Consider the following 19,824-nt stretch of genomic DNA (forward strand, 5'->3'; position numbering starts at 1 on the left):
CCCCAGCATTTAAGCAGAGGACAGTAGCAGGACTGAAAATGTTTGATTACAGTTTAAGCCCATCAAATACAGTGCTGAAGTAGAGGCATACACTAAGGAATGAGACACACGATTGGGTTAAACAAGCAAGATGCTAGGAAATACTCCTGCTACATCAGCAGAGATCTCTACTATCTGAACACCTGGTAAATCTGTAGGATCAAGTAACTCTCATTCAATAATTTAAGGAAAGTGACAGGAGACCTGACACTGGTAAAGCGTGCAAAAAAAAATTACAAAAACTGAAGACCATTAGCATTACACTCAAATACCAGAAATCCAGATAAGTATATACTTGTTCAGCTTATACAGGACCCATAACTGAATTGACTGCAAAGCATTAGATAATTAAATGGAAAAGAGCACAGCCAAAGTATCCAATTGGTTTTGTGTGAGCCAGCCTGTTGAATCAATTTCATAGTTTTGCTCAAGTAAGATTTGCTCACAATGCCAACTCTTCTGCCACGGCCTGATTACAAGATCAGTACTACACAACAATAACATCAGGTAAATATCTTAAAATAATCCAGCTGTAACACCTTTTGTCAGAGGATATCTGAAGAGCAGTTTTACATAACCAAGTTCTACTAAAAACAGCAGCATCAAGGATGAGTTGATCATCTTCCAAGTACCAAAACAAATGCAAACCTTGCTTGCTAATCTGCTGTATGCAAGACAAGACAGAAACAAAAATAGAAAGCTCTGGAAAAGCAAATACAAGAAGGTTTCCTTGAACATTTAACTTCAACTGGCAGCAAAGGATGCAGCACAGATCAGAACCTACTCTCCCACCACCCTTTTCTACTCTTGAAACTGGGCACAAGGCAGCCAGTTCCTCCAGCCTATCCCTTGCCACAATGCACACGAAGAACCAGCAGAAGGGTACAGCCACTGCCCACCTTCTGAAGGTCACCGTCTCAGGAGAAGTGGGGCAGAGTAGCTCACCACCGACAGTCCAGAAGTTGCAATAAAAATGTCACTGTTCCTGCTGATTTTTACTTCAGTTGTAAGTCAAATTCAATTATTTTTCATGCATAATTTTTAAAAAAGGTTTGCCATTACACCACAACTACTCAAAAGAGATTAGGTTTAATGATAAAAAGCGCATTGCTACAGGCTCCTAAAGGAGCCTTTGTCTGGAGTGTTTTAAAACAAGAAAAGCAAAAAGTTTAGCATTTATAGAAGATGAGGATACAGGGCACCAAGATTTTCCAGAATATCAATTAGATTATTTTACGTTACTTTACTTACTTGAACAGCATTACCTTCCTGGCACAGGCTATATTCCGTGGGCGAGAAGGCATGAACAAGGGGAATAGGCATCACCAAGCACAGGTCTCCTGACAGCAGCTTCAGAGAGTCACTGCCTAGAGAGTGTCTGGCCTTGCAACATCCATTTGTAGCTGTGGAAAAGGATACAAGCAGGAGCAAGAGCAGCTTGGCCACTGGCCTCCTTGCAGATCAAAGGAAGCGAGCGCTTCCACTCAACCGCTCCCTTGACAACATTCCTAGTTATTTTCTTAACTAAGGTTGTTTTAACAAGTTAATAGTAAAGTCTTCAGCATTCCAAGCACCTCCAGGCTGCACGGGAAAAGCAAAATTGCCTTCACTAAACAAAACCCTATTTAATACTATGCAAAAGACAGTAGTAAGACGTTAAAATAATGTTTGCCCTTATCACATCCCTCAATTTTAAGGCAGTTCCTTTACCAGCCATAGTATAAAGTCAGCACTAATATTTCAGACAGACTGCATACTTGAAATATTACATCTGTTCAACTGACAATTAAGTGTCTTCCTATTTTCAAAGCTGCAGAAAAGACAACAATTCCAGGCAGTGTGTTCGAAGGGGAAAAAGGTGAAAGACTTTTGCATTTTTCAGTAACCGAACAGTTTATCTAAGGGCTATTTTGCAACAGCTGTCCTGATGCTGGACCCTAATATTTTAAGTTTCAGATCACTTCACACAACTATTTCAATAATCTTGAAGATCCAGTACTGATGAGAATCTACGGAGATATCCCAAGCAGACGATTACTCACTGAAACAGTCTTAAAATTATATAATCTTAACACCATGTAACAACCAGTTCCAGCAATTTAATACTTCAGATAAAAAACAAAATCCATAAAAAGTCTTCTCCCAGCTGAAGTCAGTAAATGCTTTACCTGGGGCAATGAATTCTGACAAGAATCAGAAACACCCAAACTAACTAAGTCTACCACAGCAATTTTTCCAACTGTATGCAAACCCTCTGAAACTCACAGGGATACTGAGAAGTCTTTTATCCCAGCCTCCTAAGGCTCTGGGTGCTGCGTTCCTCCCAAAGCTTATTCCATTATCTGACAAGATTATTATGTTCACCTACTGAAACCTTCTATAAAAATGAGCAATTTGAAAAGGCAGCACCATAAGCATTTTCATAGCAAACTCCAATGTACAGTAACAAAAAATTAAGCAATATTTGTATTTACAAATATTAACAATATTTGTAATTCTAAGAGCAAAATATTCATTCTTATATCATACAGGCTACCTTTCTGACTACATGAACTGAAATCCTATCATGTGGGAATTAGGGATTTAGCCACAATGACTTTGGACATGGAAATCAGTTAGGGCAGAACACTGTCTTTTGAAGACACTGGCAGAGTTGAACAATAGAAAGTCTAGCTTTAAACAATATGTAGCAGTAATAATCCTGAACTTTGCCAGTGGTCCTCATTGTTACAAACACATCTGTACTTTCCTGCTCCAAGCCTCCTTCAGGCCCTAGAGTTCACCTTTGCTCATAAAGCATCATGTGTTCCAAAAACACCTAATGAAGAATAATGTTGTAACCAGCCCTTAGTACATGTGAACCCAAACTCAGGGCTATTGAAACTTCATTTATGAGGCAGCAGACAGGGTCTTAAAACCACATTGGCAATATTTCCAGCAGAATGTATTACTATTTGATATCTTACTAGAATACAAAAAAAAATTTCCCCCCCTATTTTAGTTCATGTTATTTAGCCTATTTAGTCCTTAAAATATGCAGTCTGCTCTTAGTCCATATTAACACCAGGCTTCTGTTAAGCACACATGGATAACAGGCTTCCCTCCATTTAGAAGCAGTAACATTAGAATACTAATGACAGCAACTACAGCATGTATATTACTAGCAAAAAATCTCTATAAGGAGCCAGGCTGTTTTTTAATAGACACTGCTATGACTGAAAAGCAGAGGCTCTTCCAGGTCTTCATGTTCACCGAGTAGGGAATATGCAGCAGTTGGATCACTGGACAGGCAGGGCAGCTAAGTTCACAGTGCAGATATTAAGGCAGTACGAGTGCTTCATCTCTTATAAAGTTAAGAGATGTGCTAGAAGCATACTTGGTCCTGCATGACTACCATTTGCTTCAAAATGCGTTTTGAATAATATTTCGTTTGAGAATTTCTTGCAGGTGACCATCACAAAAAGCTATATGGAAGATCTATCTGTATTGCTCTTGGTAGATTAGTAATTCTACTACACTTCTGCACACAGCTACAGTAACAATCTATTTCCTTCCACACAGCACTCTCCTAGTAGTTTGACAAATAGCAATGACTCATTCTTGGCAAACATTTTCTGACTTTTTTTGCCAGAATAATCCTTTTGATTTGCAGACTCCCTTGTTGAAGGGTTCACATGGCTCCTAGGTGCTGGACAAACCATGAGTGAAATAGTCTGTCACAAGGTCTATGTTACTTGCAACCTCAAGTAACTAAATCATTTCCATTTCTTAGTTTCACACACTTCTATCATACAAGAAAAAACACCAAATGAACTAAACAACCATCTGCTGCCTGTTCTTCCTCCAAAACCAGTACACTGGATTTTTCCACTGTCCTTACTTGACTTCTCCAAAATACGCTATCCACCTACAACACAAACTCCACTAAAACTGACAACTGCAGGTAACGAACCGCAGAAGAGTCTTCTTCCAGATACTCTATACCCCACCAGACTCCCACAATAGCCCATTTTATTCCCTTCCTCTACCACAGACTTGTTTATTACTTGGTGTTTCAAAAGCAACAAAACACATTACAATTGACATGTATCTGTTGGCAATTACTACTGCTAGGAATTACTACATTGCATAATGCATATAGAGGTCACAGGGCAGCCTTTACATAGATATTGTTTTTTGACTTGAACTGCTCTATAACACATTATAAACTAGTGATTTGCAAAGGCATTTCAGGTACAGATCAGAAGCATCTCTGCGGCCTAAACTAGCAAATTTTAAAACTTTGCTGATCCTACTCTTAGCAACTTAAATGTTCTATTCCCATATAGAGTTTATGCAAATTTATTATCTCCCTCATATGCACAGGTAGCTCAGGAAACATAAGTAGCATTGCTACTGCAATGCTCATGGTCTGACTGCTTTTGTCTAACTCTAGAAAGAGCTGGGAAAAAATAAACCTTAATGATACTGCGTAACTGTTGCCCTGAGACACTGGAACCCGCTCAACTGAGAAGCTGCACACACCACCTGACTTGCTTTCACCGTGACTGTTTCCTGTATTTTTACTTTTTTTTTTTTTTTTTAAACCAAGAATATAATGATGCTATGTAAGAAAGCCCCAGGCAAATTTTTCTTTTTAGTCAAATAAACATCATTCCCTCAAGTGAACACTGACTTTCAAAGACCTTTTTTTTCCAGTGTTTTAAAAACACACTACTTAGTTCCCTATCGTTTTACCCCATGTGTACATCTGAAGTTTTTATTAAAGTTTATCTAATAAATATGATACTCACTTCAATTACTAAAAATAATTTTAATAAGAAAACCTCACAAAACCATCAAGATCACATTACTTTTTTAAAATAAAGCCACCAGAGTAATTTCCCTAAAGATTTAGTTTTACAATAGATTTATTTTAGTAATATTTACTAAACCTATTAACTCTCTCTACTGAACCATAGAGTTTGTCTGTCAAGCTCTGGACAGAACTATAAATCCCTTGAGAACTTTTAAAACTAATATAGATAGAGCCATTAAGTTTTAATAACTTGAAAAGTAAGTAGAGGTTTTCAAAGAAGTCAGCTAGTTAATTTTTGAACCCATGTCCCCTTTCCTTGTGTTATTTACAGATAAGTTGGGAAGTATTAATTCTGTAACGGAGACATAAATGTTACCATACCAACCCAGACCTTACAAAGCCCCTTAACCATTAATTGGTTTTATTCATCCCTATTTTCCCAGACTTCTATGGACTACTAAACACCACATCCAAAAGCACACGCTCTGCTGACCTTCTTCCCCACCAAGAACACAAAATCTTCAAGGCAGACAACTTTAGTCACCATTAGCCACACAAATGGTCCACAGTTGTACTGTAGAATTTACACTTATTTGTAGAAAGACAAAGTACATCTTATTATTTCAGTGAATTCCATACTTCAGCTACAGAAACCTGAATTAATAACAGACACCAAATCACAGTAAAGCTTCCTTGTGATGTGTCAGCCTTGCTGAACACAAAACTGACAAAGATCTTACATCCAGCTTTCCACCAAGTGCCTGCCATCATTTCCCAGGCTTCTAGTGCCGTGTGGATATTGTCAATCCATTACCTATATGATCCCAGGTTGAAAAACATTTCAACCGTTAGTTGCCTCGGGGGTCAGTTGCTCTTTTCTGGGGCGTCACAGCAGATTGTGCTTGAATACTGAATACGGTCTGTACATACCAGCCGAAAGAGGACGCAAATGCTGCAATCTAGTCAGTCTATGTATGCATTATTCACCCTACAGTCACTGTTACATGAATCAGCAGATGCCCCAAATTAGAATATTCCACATCTGAACAGTTCTTGCATCAGAGACAAGGTTTGCTCCCAAGGATTTATCTAAGGAACGTTAATGCCCTATGGCCATACTTGAAACAAGAGGGACGTGCAGGTAGACTGACCTGGCATCCAGGTCACTTGTCTAAGATGACGTTGCCTGTTAAAGACTTGTAGTCCACAGCACCTAGAAAGTAATTCTGGTTTAGTTATTTCAGACTCTCTGTGGAAACCAAGGCAGACACTCAGGTCACTTATACCATGCGCTTGCCCCCTTCACAGCTGTAATATCATTACTTGAATATGAAACTGAGCCTTTAAGTACACACAGTGATCCCAAATACTACTCACTAGCAGGTATTTATTTAAAACCAGTTTATTAGATATGGAACTGCACACCCCTAATTACAAAACAAAGTTTGTCTCTCAGAGACATTGTGATAAACTGGAAGAGTATTGGAAACTGAGAAGCGAAGAATAAATCACACTTACAGGGCAGGCAAAACCAGGCTTTACAGCCACTTTAACTGCTTCCCAACACAGGTTTTCAAGCAACGCAAGAGACCTGCATCTAACTAATCCCCAGTGCAATGGGAATGCATAGTGTGAAGTAAATGCATGTGCTAGATGCACCTTGCATTCTTCCTCTTAGCCAGCAGAAGCTATGAAAGGTTAACAACTTCAGTGACCAAAACAGTTAGCCTTTTAAGAGGTTGTCACATATTTGTGGCACATGCATTATCATATGAACAATATTTGTACCAGTATTATCACTATTCCAGGCAGTGAGAGTAAGGTTAGAGCAATTTAAAAAAATATTTACATAATGCAGAACTGTGTCTGAAGTATTCCCCATAATTTCAACAGCATTATCTTGGAGTAAGTGGCAGGAGAATGCAGTCCAGTTTCTCTCAAGTCCTGAAGTGAAGAGCTGCCGCCCATAACAAGTAAGGACTACTAGAACTGAGCTTACAGTCAACATTGTTCTCAACCATTAAGCTGCAGTAACAAACTGTCATAAAAGACTGTGCAGCACAGGTTGCCTGTGAGTCACCATACTTCCAGGATATTAGGCACCATGAAGACTAATCATTATACATGACTTTTTTTTTCCTTCAGACTTCTCTGTGGCTCAACATCACAGCACATACCCAACTATTCTGTAAGTACTAAGGCAGCCACCGGTCAGAGCAGTCCTACTCGCAAAGAACTCATCTGTCATGTAGTTTATGGGCCCTACTGCAGTTGTACTTAGGTCAACAGCAAAACACCCACAGAGTTCTCTAAGTAACCCTGCAAGCTGCTACATTTCTTTTTTAATTAATCAGCAGCAAACTGAAAGAAAAAAGTTATTTATGCAATGTTGTATTTATAAATAAACAAACTCTAAAGAGTCCTACAATTTTAAGTTCAAAACTTAGAATTTATTTCTCCCAATAACACAGCTTGTTCATGACAAACTTGCAACACATCCCTCGCCAAAGAATAATGCAGGTGGTCTACTCTGCCATAGAAAGAGACCATCACAACATGACTATACCATAGTCCTTTCGCTTTAAAGTTTGACTGGGTTCAAAACGTTACGATTCAACCCAGCTCCCAGCTCCCATAAGATTCAGAGGGTCAAACAGAGTACCTTACAATGCTTATTTAAGCAAATAACAAGAACGCATGAGAGTTGCCTCGACATAAGGAAACCTTCTGCTATTGCAGTAACATACTTCTCTACCAAATCAAAAGCAAACTGCAAAGTCTAAACTCTGTGACAGCTCCTGTATATGCACAAATTTAAGATTTATGGAGGGGGTGGGAAGGGAAGTTAATAGGTTGGATAACTACCAATTCAGAACACAAATTCATTATGTTCTCCACAGCTAGTCTTGCCACACAAAATCTGTCACAAAATGTTTATAATGCTGCATTATAATAGCAAAAAAGTTCATGATATGAAAACAAAAAAATTGAAGCACTCCCCGGATAAGCACAGCTTGCAGCAGAGGAGACACATAACTGAACAGGAAGCTTTGCCACAGCTTCAGGGACTAAGCTGAATTTATTTTGTGACACACATTTTACTTAAGTGAGGCACACCATGAAATACAGTCAGCTTATCAAGAAACATGTTCATAGAAGTTGTTATCATTGCCCAGCTCAGAAACTCTTTTTATCATCGTGGGGTAGGAAGGAGAACACAGTAACATAAGTGAACAGTCAAGTGTTCCATGGATTTTGATTCTTTTCCTCAATTAGCCTATTTCTGAGTAAAAGGAAAAAGGATGACAGAAGAGGCACGCAAGACTCAAGTCTGCAAGAAATGAAGAGATTACACCAGTTCTAAGCTTATGAAACATTTTTTAAAAAAAAAATCTTACCACCACCAGTACCACAGCCCTGGTGTCCATTAGGGCTGCCAAGAGCTTCACAAGTGCACTCTTACCCTTGCCTGGCTAGCTTGAAAAAGCAAAGCATATACGACGAGCATAGACACCATCACAACGGAAGCTTCAAGAGGATATCTGAATTACTTCAGCTCTGATAAACACTCATTCCCACAGCTCTCCAATAAAGCATTAAGTCCTGACATCCCAGAACTGTGATTTTAGGCCTGCTTAGAACACTGGTTATGATAATTTATGATTTGGGAAATAGTGGAAAATACAAAATATCCAGATTAGTTTTGTTTTGAAATGACAGAGAGATCGTACTTACTACCTAGCTTCAATCAGCTTATCTTACGTAACTAATCACTTTCAAAATATGAAAGAGCAAAACTAACCCTGTAGCATTACCACTTCAATTACATGAATCATTACAGATGTCTAAGTGTGCCTTGACATATTTATCAGTAAAAAATAAGCAAACACCATTGTGGCAAAGGCACATAAACATTCTAGAAGTTTCTACAAGATTTCTCTGATGAGTTCTACTCCACAGAGTAGACAAAAGCAGACAGAACACACATATAAACAGGCATTAACTTCACAGAGCTGGAGAACTGCTTAACTCCAGTTTCTGACAGACCAATCAACCCAGAAAAATTCAAGAGGACTTTTTCTAGCTTCAACCAAACCTAAAACATCTTTTTCCTTAGTTCTCGTATGAAGGAAATTTTTTCCTTCATGCAATTGATGAGCAGGCTTGGAGTAATCACACTTCAGCTACAAGGATGATTCTGTAATTCTGAAGAGAAAGGAAATGATCTCCAGAAAAAGATTTAAAGAGTAGTCAGTATTACGGGACTCACAAAGAGAGATACAGCTATCTGTGGTCTTATCTTTGTTGTCTGAAAATATGATCAAGACATACCCTAATTCTTAATCTAAGGCAGTAGCTCTCCACTATCTTCACTAAGTTAACAGTGCAGGTGAAAAAAATTCTATTGATTTTGGCTGGCTCCACACCAAGAAAGACTGCTTATGCTTTAAAAACCCACATAAATTTGCATGAACAAGGACTCCCCCTCCCCTTCAATGAAAGGCAAAGATCAGATATGAAAGTAAGCATCTTGCAAAAAGAAAGGAGTATTGAGTTCCTACCCTTCAGTATGAAAGAGAACTCTGAATTGTTTCTATAGAAGTGTAATATTGGTAACATCGATCAAGAATACCAGTATCTGTAACTCATTTACCTACAAATCAGACACCCATCCACCTTATTCCTCTAGAAAAATCACACCACGAGGCTCTACCATATGAAAACACAGCACTTCACAGGTAGGTTCTCATTTAACAAAAACCTGCTTTCACTTCATCACACATCTTTATGTTTCCATGGTGTCTCATCCTTATTAGACATTAAGCCTATCCGTATGCTGCAGAGACTCTCATATTCAAAGCAAACATACTTCCTTTGCCATCCAACTGAAGCTATTATTACATTGTTAACTTAGACAACAGAAAACAGATCTGGGTAACTCAGGGATCATCTGTTTAGAAATAAGCCTTAACATATATGAATATCATAAGCAGTTTTAAGAGAAATACTGTTTGTTCCCAGTCATTTTCCTCTAACACGAGAGCTTTTAGAAACAAAACAGCAAAAACTAGATTCAATTCAGATAAAAATCGAAAGGAAGAGTGTGTGTTATGTACTATGATCTATTCCGTCTTAAAGCATGGACAAGGCATTAGCAGGATGAGCCCCCAGTTGCTAAAATACCTGCAGTCTAAAACTGCAAGGTCTTTTCTGGGTCTTGACAAATGGAAAAGTACCTTGGAAAAAAACAGAGGCTGTGTTTTTTAATAGCCCTCCCCAGCCCCCCACGAATTTCCAGCTATAGAAAGAATGGTTATTTAGAAACCTGGTCTTCAGACTCCTAAAGGTCCTTGCATTCCTTCAGGTCCAAGTGCCCCCACTTCAAGCAAATCAACTATCGCAGTGCCAGAAAACATTAACAGAAAAAACATCACCACAGATAAGGTATAACAGTCATTAATGAATGCTGAAAAGGGAAAGCAGGATGAAACAAAAATAGCCTAACTCATTCACCACTCGCAGCTCAAACCTATTAGTATTACTTCCTGAGAAAATGGTAACCTAATACTTAAGTTACACAGTCCAGTGTGTACTTAAACCTATAGGTCCAGGTAACACCTATATTCTTTCATTTGTAATTCTACACAGAACGCTCAAATCAAAGCAGCTTTTCACACGAAGAGTTGTGTATTTTCCACATCCATACAACTAGCTTTCTATGTAGATTATCAAATACCTGGAGCTATGAAAGATTCTATTTGTTCCTCAAAAACACGTAAGAAAAAACACTAAATCTTTTCTACCTAGTATTTTTGAAGATACATCTGATTACTAGACACTGTTCCTTGTGTAAGTACATATTAGCTTGATGTCTGTTTGTAGATTAAGAACAACAGACATTTGAGCCATTAGAAGTATTTGGTACAATAAAGTAATGTGTTATTTCCCTAGTTTTCCTCATTAGCTTCCTTTGCAAATTCTCAGTACTACACAGAAGAGCCCATTAGAATTCCAGACTGACTAATAACTGAAGTAACTTATTAGCTGAAAGATACCAGAGGAGCTTCCCAAAAGCCTTTCTGAAAGAGCTGATGGTTGGCTAAAATGGGATTGTCCACATCAGGCAGTTTTCCAGAATACTGACTTCTAAAGCATTTCAGCAGATAATAGCACGGGGAAAAAAGTATCCCACTACTCTGCACAACACGCAAGGATGCAATCTTCAAAGTGTTACAAGGCATTAGCAGTACAGGACCTGTTCTTTTCTTCCAGCAGTTATCCATACACCTTACTATCTTTCAGCAGGACTGAAGCACACAATACCAAGGCTTTGGAGCTCCCAGTAGTAGGTAACTTTAGTTCTAGTCTGAAAAGCTGGCAATAACTTCACCCCCATTATTTGGGAGTAATTAGCGTAACATCACCAAGAAGGAACATCCTTTCTTGCAAAAGCAAAAGCATCAGGACACAAAAAGCAACACCTTCAAAGTTTCTCATAGCTTCACAGGCACTGTCTCCTGTAGTTGTGCTGAAGAACCTGAAATATAGATTTATATAAAAACTACTTACATACTGCGTATGCTAAAGAAATTCCTGTAGTGAAGCTACTACCCTTCTACAGAACACACGTGCTACACTAATCTTTCTGTCCTGGTAAGTGTAGTACAGAAGACACTATTGGAACCATACTCTTTGCTTGAAGACAAACACACTGATAGACAATTTATTTTTTTAATTGCCTGCTCCCTTCAGGTTTTCCTCCTTTCCACAACCAGTCTGAGTTTTCCCAATGGTTATTAGAATAAGTTTTAGGTAGCAACCCAACAAGATTTATTTTAGCATGTGCGTAAACCCACTAATCAGATCAGAGCTCTAATTCTTTAGAAATCCAGAACAATTTATATGCAGGATTCCTAGATAATCCCAGATTTATAGATCTATCAGTATTTAAATACAATGAATAATGGTCCCTGTTAAAGATCTCCTTAACACATTTTTCTTAAATTGTTCAGAAGTGTGGAAAGAAAAAGTGCCCATAAGAATGAATCAAGGTCATGAAAGTAATGGGATAAATCCAGTAATATACTAATTCTTAAGAGATTTTCCCTATAGGTGATAAAACCTTCATAGTAATGTTACCCTACAGAAGAGCAAAACTAAGAAAACTACGTAATAACCATGTTTTCTGTATCCTCACTCTTCACTGCTAAATTACAAAACAACTGCACGTAAAGCTTCCCTGCAAATCCTAAGACCCAGTTTAGGAAGTCAAGACAGTGACTACAGACAATAAGTTACACCATGAATTTTTGTTTGTCCTTTTAACATGGTAGCACAAACAGGTTAGTCCATGCTCATATTCAATAGCACATCCAAACACTGAAGCATGCAAAAGATACAGCGGAGTAAGCAGAAGAGTGACAAGAGAGCAGCTTCTGCTTCTATGCTAATACTTTTAACTAATATGATCATCAATAGACATAGACACTGACATCAAGGGTTCTTACGCTCGAGTATCAGTTTGTTATTTACATCTATGTATAATACAGGACTGAGTCAGTCTAGGCACATGAGTTCTGCACGGCACATTTGCTGTGTAGCTCATTTGTATCAACAGAGTTACTTTACAGGAAAATACACAGGCTCAGAACTGGGTTCCTCCGATTTTGCCTTTCTGCTACTGTTCAATACAGCCCAATGTGAAAACCAGTCGATACGCTCCCTATCTCTCCTTTCCACAGGACTGAAGAGGGGGAACACACCCAACATTGCTTGGTTATAATACCTGCTACTCTCATCTCATGCTTTCCAGGGCCTCTCTGGGTCATCCAGTTTCTCTTCTTCAGCTTTCCCTGTCACTGCTCTCAACTCAGCTTCCATGAGATGCCAAGGAAAGAAATTTATCCAGGTTAAGAGCTACACAATAAGACTTTACGGCGTTTCAAATTTAATTAAAGCAGAAACTGAATGCAATAATTACACCCAAAGTATATCTCATGCTCAAAATATTTTCATTTGAAAAAGCTTTATTAAGAAAAAGAATAATCAAGTGAGCATATGTATGCATATAGTTAAGCTTATAAGGGATAAACATTTGCAGATTATTATGCTAAGTTTCTACAACTCAGCTGAATCAAGCTAGAGATTAGTCTCTTCCATTCCCAGTAGATCCCCGAAGAGAACAAAATTATTGATTTTTCCCTTCAAGTGCATGATTTATTGAAAAATTTAGCTCTCAAAACGAAGCCAAGGCAGTTGTTCGATCACATCTCACCTGCTGCTGCACACCAAAGAGCAGAAGTGGGGGAAAAAAAAGTCACACAGGGACTGCACAAAGGGGAAAGTGTATTAATATTTAAAGGCTCTAAGCTCAACTCGGATCTTGTAAAAGATTCGTTTTTAGCATTAATGGATTTCAGAGGTGGAATATATTAAATAAAATGCTACAGAATTTCAGTGTGAGAACCTTCTACCGATGGATTTTGGGCTAAGCTGAGCAGAAGTCATAATTTCTGTTACAAGTGCAACATACAAAGTATTACTATGGAGATTCAACACTGGAAAGATTGGCAAGTAACTAAAGACACTCACCTTAGAATTAAAAAAACCTGCAGCAATTAACAAAACATGTACAAGTTCTATGCTTAGACTTATGCAAAATTCAGTTCTATATTAAAAATAGTGATAAGAGTACTTGGAAAAAAAACCACCAGAAGTACTTTGGTTTGAAAACACGAGCGATGTAATACAAAGCATTTTTGATGTACCAGTTCAGAAGCTCCACAAGTTTGTGCTCCTGTTCTGGAAAAAAAACGTTATCTGAGCTGAAGCATTACAGTCACCTTCAACATTAGATATGTCATCATGATGTACCATGTAATTACCCATTTTCTTCACTTAAAAGACTAGCAACTATACGTCAATGATGTTTTTTTCTACTCAGCTGACATGCCATGGCTCTCCAATTTTCTGTCTTTTTTCTCATGTTCTGAAAGCTTCCATTAGGTTTCTTATGTTTACTGAAAAACTTCTAATACTACTGTCTTCCTTTACAGCTAGACTCTGTAACCAAAGTCTTCCACGCCTGAACTTAATGGAGCATCTGCTAGATGAGGGGGCAGCAGAGAAAAATGAGAACACGGAATACTCATTTTCTACAAAGCTTTTTTTTAACATACAAAGTCTCACTAGAACTTGAATTAGTTAAGAATAGATGCTCTTTCACCTGTTGCTTTTGCTAAAATGTATCCACATTTTAGTGGCTTGTTAAAGACTCTGCATTTCTCAACACCTATCAACCATGGTAACATTTCACAGAAAATTTCAAGTATAAAATCTGTACTTCACACTGAAATGCTCCCAGACTGCTGATGCATGGCACATCTGAAGTTCTCAACTTTGCATGGGAGATGTTTAACAAGAACCACTTTTCAAATTCAAATCAGTCCAACAGCAGCCACATCTCCTTCCTCAGAACCCTTGCCTAAGACATGCAGCTGAGATTTTGTCATCTCCAGCTCTGAAGAGTTAAGGACCAGAAAAGAGATGTTCTCAGATTTTTTTGCTAAATTTAGGTAGTGTTATTTCAAAGTAGTAAAGCTACACAAATGAAAAGCATGAAAAATAAAGAAACCGGTCTTTCACATTTTTGCAACTGTTGTAGTATTAGCTCACATATTCACTCATGAAAGGGAAACCAGAAAGTATCAGCTAAAATTAGGCATGGTAGATATAGTACTATGCCCAGGTGGAAACCCTCTTATTAACTTCGCACTTCCCACTCTCCCACCACTCATGTGCTCCAAGCAACATGGCTTAATGAGGCAAGTGTTTAGCATTGAGTTCTGCAAAGTATCTTCAGCTATCTCAAGAGCGAATCCTCAAGTGATACTACTGAGCTACTGCTGATCAACACAGTTGAAGCCAGAGTCAAGGTGTAAGGCATTCAATTCAACATGAGCCATCAGCAACACTACAATTTCAACTTAAAAAAGGAAACTATTATCGTATTTTCCCAAGTGCTACCTCCAGTTCCATCGCTGAATGAGGAGTTCAGTGGAATACAACGAGCAGAGGAGCTGCTTGTAATTTTTTATCTAGGGCGTTTAAAGTATGCCTGACAGAACATTGATCGCCTATTTCTCTCCTGTGTTGGCAGAGGTCAGGCAAAACAAAGGGGAGGGAAGAGCAGATCATTCTATATTAACTCATGTTTGATAAGAATTTCTCATTCTAGTGTGTCCTCACATGAAGCAACACGGCAAGATGCGTACAAAATGGCACATATTAACGATTGTGTCAGCCTTGATCTCTCACGCTGTATGACTAACTGCTCTTACTGGAGGAACAGATCCATCATAATGGACAGTACTCTGCAGAGTCAGAAAGCCTCCCATCCCCATACACTCTTTCAAGACAAATAGAGTGTCCTCAAGGGTCTTAAAATAGGTTCCACACCCCCTACCAAAGTGCTTTCTGGCATTGAGACAGGAGGCGAGTCCAGTAATATTTTTGCATTTTTTACATATGATCTGTGACCCCCTCTACCATCATGGGGTCTATCTGTCAATATACCTTTGATTGTTGTTCGTAGTGGAGACTGCTAATTAGATGAATCTGCCAACTCTTCAACATCATAAGAGAACAGATTTTCAATAACATTTGTAACAGTAGTTTTACAGTTTGTCCTTATCTTAATTTGGATCATGCAGACTAATACAACCTCAAATCTTCCTAGACAGTTCAATAACCATTCAGCTTCCCAGTTTATTACCCTGGGGTGGTTTTTTGTACCCATTTTCTCATTTGTACTACACAGCTGTTTAAGTAGTCTTGTTTCTCTAGAAGTTTGAAGTTAACTCTCTGGAGTTCAGACCAAGAGAATAACTTCTTTTGGGGCATCACTGAAAAAAATTCTCCTGCGTTCAGTTTTCTGAACTCAACAGTTTCCACTTCTCAGGTAGTTAACACAATACCTCACTAGAGAAGCACCACATTTATTTACACAGAAGCTTAAGAATTGTTAAAATAATTGCTTCCTCTGCTAGTCCTCATTTGATTCTAGCGTCCATCTCTTCAACAGCAAAGATGACTGTTTATTCCTGTCTTACCCCCACTGCCTCAGAAGACTTCAAGCTGAAACTGGGCAGTGGACTCAAGATTCAGCGGCTGAGTGGGTAGATCTGTCACCTTTTCCCTTTCATACCCTCTCTTTCATGGGGAATGAAGTGTTTAGCCTTTTGTAACTTACTTAATGAAGTTCTTTCCACAGGGATCCTCTCTTTCACTTCAAGTGACATTTTGGCAGTCCACAATATTTGCAATGCTGGCATGGGGGAAGTGAGAAGAGATGCCATTTTCTCCCAGTTCAGTTCCCACATTACATTACCCCTTGGCTAAAGTTTGGGAAAAAACTGAATGTATAAAAACCTCAAAGGGCATATGCTAAATACAGAAAGGGATCAAAATAAGCCTTCAGGAGCTTGAAAATGGGAGATTCCCTCTATATTTCCTTGGAGTACACTAGCTCCTGTCTTCCAGCATTTCCTGCACCCTATTCTTAAGCTCTTTATTTCTTTCTCCAGTTGTGTTTTCTCTCTGGTAGCCATTATCGCTTTTGCAAGTCTATGCTGAGATAAAAGTAAGAATAGGTTTCACTTTGTTACAATTAATTTGGCATTTAGTGTATACACTGAGGCAGGGGTTGTCAACTGAAGCTGTCAGGTAGGCAGGTGACACTCTGAAAGGGACTCAAAAAGGTTGGGTAAGGAGACTATTAGCATGCCTTCCCCAAAATCCACTACCCAGCCCACAAAGTGCAAGCAGATAGACCTGAACAGATACAGTCTCACAAGTTCTTGCTGAAGCAGCACATTTCAAATATTACATAGGATCTACTCAATTAAAACCAACTGTCTTAGGCCACCATTTTCTCATGTTTCAAGAGAAGAATCAGAGACTTATCTAAGCAGCAGAAGGATTTACTAGGACTTCAGGAATGTCAACTGCATAGATGAAGTTTGTTGAAACCCCTACTTTCCTAAAGCAATGAAAAACATGTCAAGTTTTCAACATAAAACACAGAAGCCTTTCTGGGAGTCTAAAAATCCTACAGTAATATATATATTAAGTGTATTCCTTTGTACAGCTATATGTGTTTCAGTGAGTCTGTGTCTGTTTCATAACAACAAGACTGCAATCACACCAATTAACCAGAGTTGGCTCTATACATAGGCCAAGGCCAAGCTGTTACTGCTGTTGAAGATAGGAAAGGAGAACAACAGAGATCTAGGCACATTCACTCACTTACTATTGCTTAAGTCCAGCCTTTCATCCCAGAAAATGCAAGTTCATTTTTGCCTCATATTGAAAGTCCTTGAACGATCTCACCTACACTGTCTGACATTTAGAGCAAAACCCCACAGTCAAAACGATCACCACTAAAGGCATACGTAGTAAATCATTCCATTACTCGGCCCACCCTCTCACGGTCCTTTCACTTGACTAACAGAAGTCACAATTTAAAAGCAGGTGCTGAAGCTGTTGCGATACTACTCAGCACCTTCTGTAATAATATTCACTATAGAAAAAGTGAATATTATTCACTTTTTACTCACTCAAATCTGCATCTCACTATATCATGGTATTCAAAACCGGAAGTAATGAGTCAGTCAGGCTAACACGGCTTAAGGACTACTTTGTCCAACTTCTGGATATTTCTAAATACCAAGCAGCATTAGCTCCATTTTCTTCCTCTGATCTAGCAAGAACTTCTCAGTTTGCCTCCCTTGCTTTAGCCACAGGTAATCATTGTCTAAGCTTTATTCTTTCTAAACGGGCATACACAAAAGGCACAATGCCTCTGCAAATTTAGAGGAATTACTTTTGATTCAGGTTGAAGTAAGAGCTTTACTTACAGGGTCAAACAACTTCAGAGCTTCAGAATGTGTAAAAAATTGAAAACTACACAAAGCACAGCCATCTTCTTCATTCTAGGTTTAGTTCACAATACATTCAGAAAAAAAATACCCCACACCCAAAGTTTTCTTATTAGTATAATTCTAAACAAATAACCTTTATGCCTCAAGCAACAAAGACCACGAGTTGCTCATTTTCTGCTGAGGTTTTGCATCTTTTGTCACATCAAAAGGTCTAGTCAGCCAAGTGTGTTAAGAAGCTCATAAGCAGCGCGGTATTTTGATATCACAAAAAAGGAAACAGTTCTCTTGAAGAGGGGCCATTCGGAAGTGGAAAAATGGGAGGAGAAAACAGTCTGAACTGATTGAAGTCTCCAGGAAGGCATTTAGATATTTGCTTGAAACACCTTGTATACGCCAATCTATACACACTTAATGCAGCTAACAGTTTGTAAAACGAAAAAAAGGGATCCACCTTATACCACTAGAGTTATCTGAACAAGACTCAATACAGTAACACAGAAAAGAACTTCTGCAAGAAAACTACCATGGTCTTTGTTGCTTGAACTCAGCGGCAAGACAGCTTGCATCAGGGTACGTTACACTGCATGGAACCCAGCAATCCAGCCTCTGGAGGCAGTTCATCTCCCCTGGATTCACTGGGATCTCCCAGGTTCTGGTGATCTAAAACTCTAAGCCTTGAGATGCCACAACTGCATACAAGCAAGTTGAGTCTAAGCTGAAAACACTGTCAAGGCTACCATAAAGTACATTACCTAAGTGCTATTTCCCAGCTGTGTCTCACACAGTTACTTTGCCACAATAGTATTCCCTTCTTCCACCAGATCTCCAAATATCCAGCAACTCCTTCCATACTTAGATACAGGCTTTGCATCTCCCATCTGGTGAAGCCAGATGAATTGCCAACTTTAAATGCACATATCAGATACTGTTTATTACATATCTTTTCATCTATCCTACAAATACCTTTTAATAGCAATCAGATATTCAAGTGATATCAAATGCCAATACAGATGTTGAGACAAACAAACTGGAAAAGCTACCTTTGTGAAGTTTCACATACAAACTCAAGATTTTTCTAGTGAATTTTTGCACATACTCAAGGAGCATGGCAACCAATCACAGGCAAATTCTGATCCCATTTTTAGGTCCCAAAAGCAGTACATAGGTAACTTCGCAATGCAGCTTGCTCTCAGATGTTAAGGTTGGTTACAGCTGTTCTATGCAATGCTGAAGATAGCTTAAGTTGAAATGAGTCTTTTAACTTTGTTTTCTTTCTTCATACTCCTACATCTATACCTTAAAACCCAATTATATTCCTGATGGCATACTGCAGGTTTCAACAATTTGCAGCAGAATTAAACCATTGGAGCTAATTACTTTCTTGTTCTGAGACTATAGTTTGATCTGTACAACTTGTGACTGGATACCTCAAGAGTACATTTTGCACAACCCACTCCCGTTTTAGCATGAATTTTTTATCTTGCTACCCTTAAAAGAAAGAGATAAATAAAATGACAAAGTTCAATAGCTTTCCTTTTGTTCACACCTCCTTCTGCAAAGAATTGTCCCAGTATTAGCTTACTTACGTCTAACGAATCCTCATTGACCAGGATGAGAGACATACTCTGTGAAATGAGTCTGCAAGAGTATCCTGCAAGAAAACAACAAAGCACACAAGGATTTACTTCTCAGAAAATTATTTAAGGTTTAGTTAAACATTAAGATAAGCACCTATAAGCCAGATTACTTTTTGAGCAGTTACTCCTATCAGGCAGGCTACTGGAAACATTGGTGTATAAGGACACAATCCAACTTGACAACTTTACTAGCAACACAGGCTGCATTTTATCTGCATTTCCAATACTCCACTTGAGATGTTTTAACCAAAGAACACACCATATGAACTGGATGCAATAAATACAGTCTATAGCCCTACAGTAAAGTTAAGTATTTTTGTTCCTAAACTGTATCTACATGAAGGCAGTGTTACCTTCAACACAACAGGAACAGATCTGAATGCACAGCTGCAGTTATGCCACATGACTG

The 19,824-nt window shown here is 38.5% G+C and overlaps 1 protein-coding gene across 6 annotated transcripts in view; it reads right to left on the reverse strand.

The window, feature by feature from the left end:
* ATP8A2 (ATPase phospholipid transporting 8A2) overlaps nt 1–19,824 on the reverse strand; it is a 357,046-nt gene that overhangs the window by 224,085 nt on the left and 113,137 nt on the right. For all 6 annotated transcript variants that reach the window (XM_080376382.1, XM_080376381.1, XM_080376380.1 and 3 more), the window contains one exon: nt 19,365–19,429. In XM_080376382.1, coding sequence (XP_080232508.1) covers nt 19,365–19,429 — 65 coding nt within the window. The remainder of the gene's footprint in view (nt 1–19,364; nt 19,430–19,824) is intronic.

Source organism: Falco punctatus (assembly GCF_963210335.1).
Source record: "Falco punctatus genome assembly, chromosome: 2".
In the NCBI taxonomy this organism is placed as follows: domain Eukaryota; kingdom Metazoa; phylum Chordata; class Aves; order Falconiformes; family Falconidae; genus Falco; species Falco punctatus.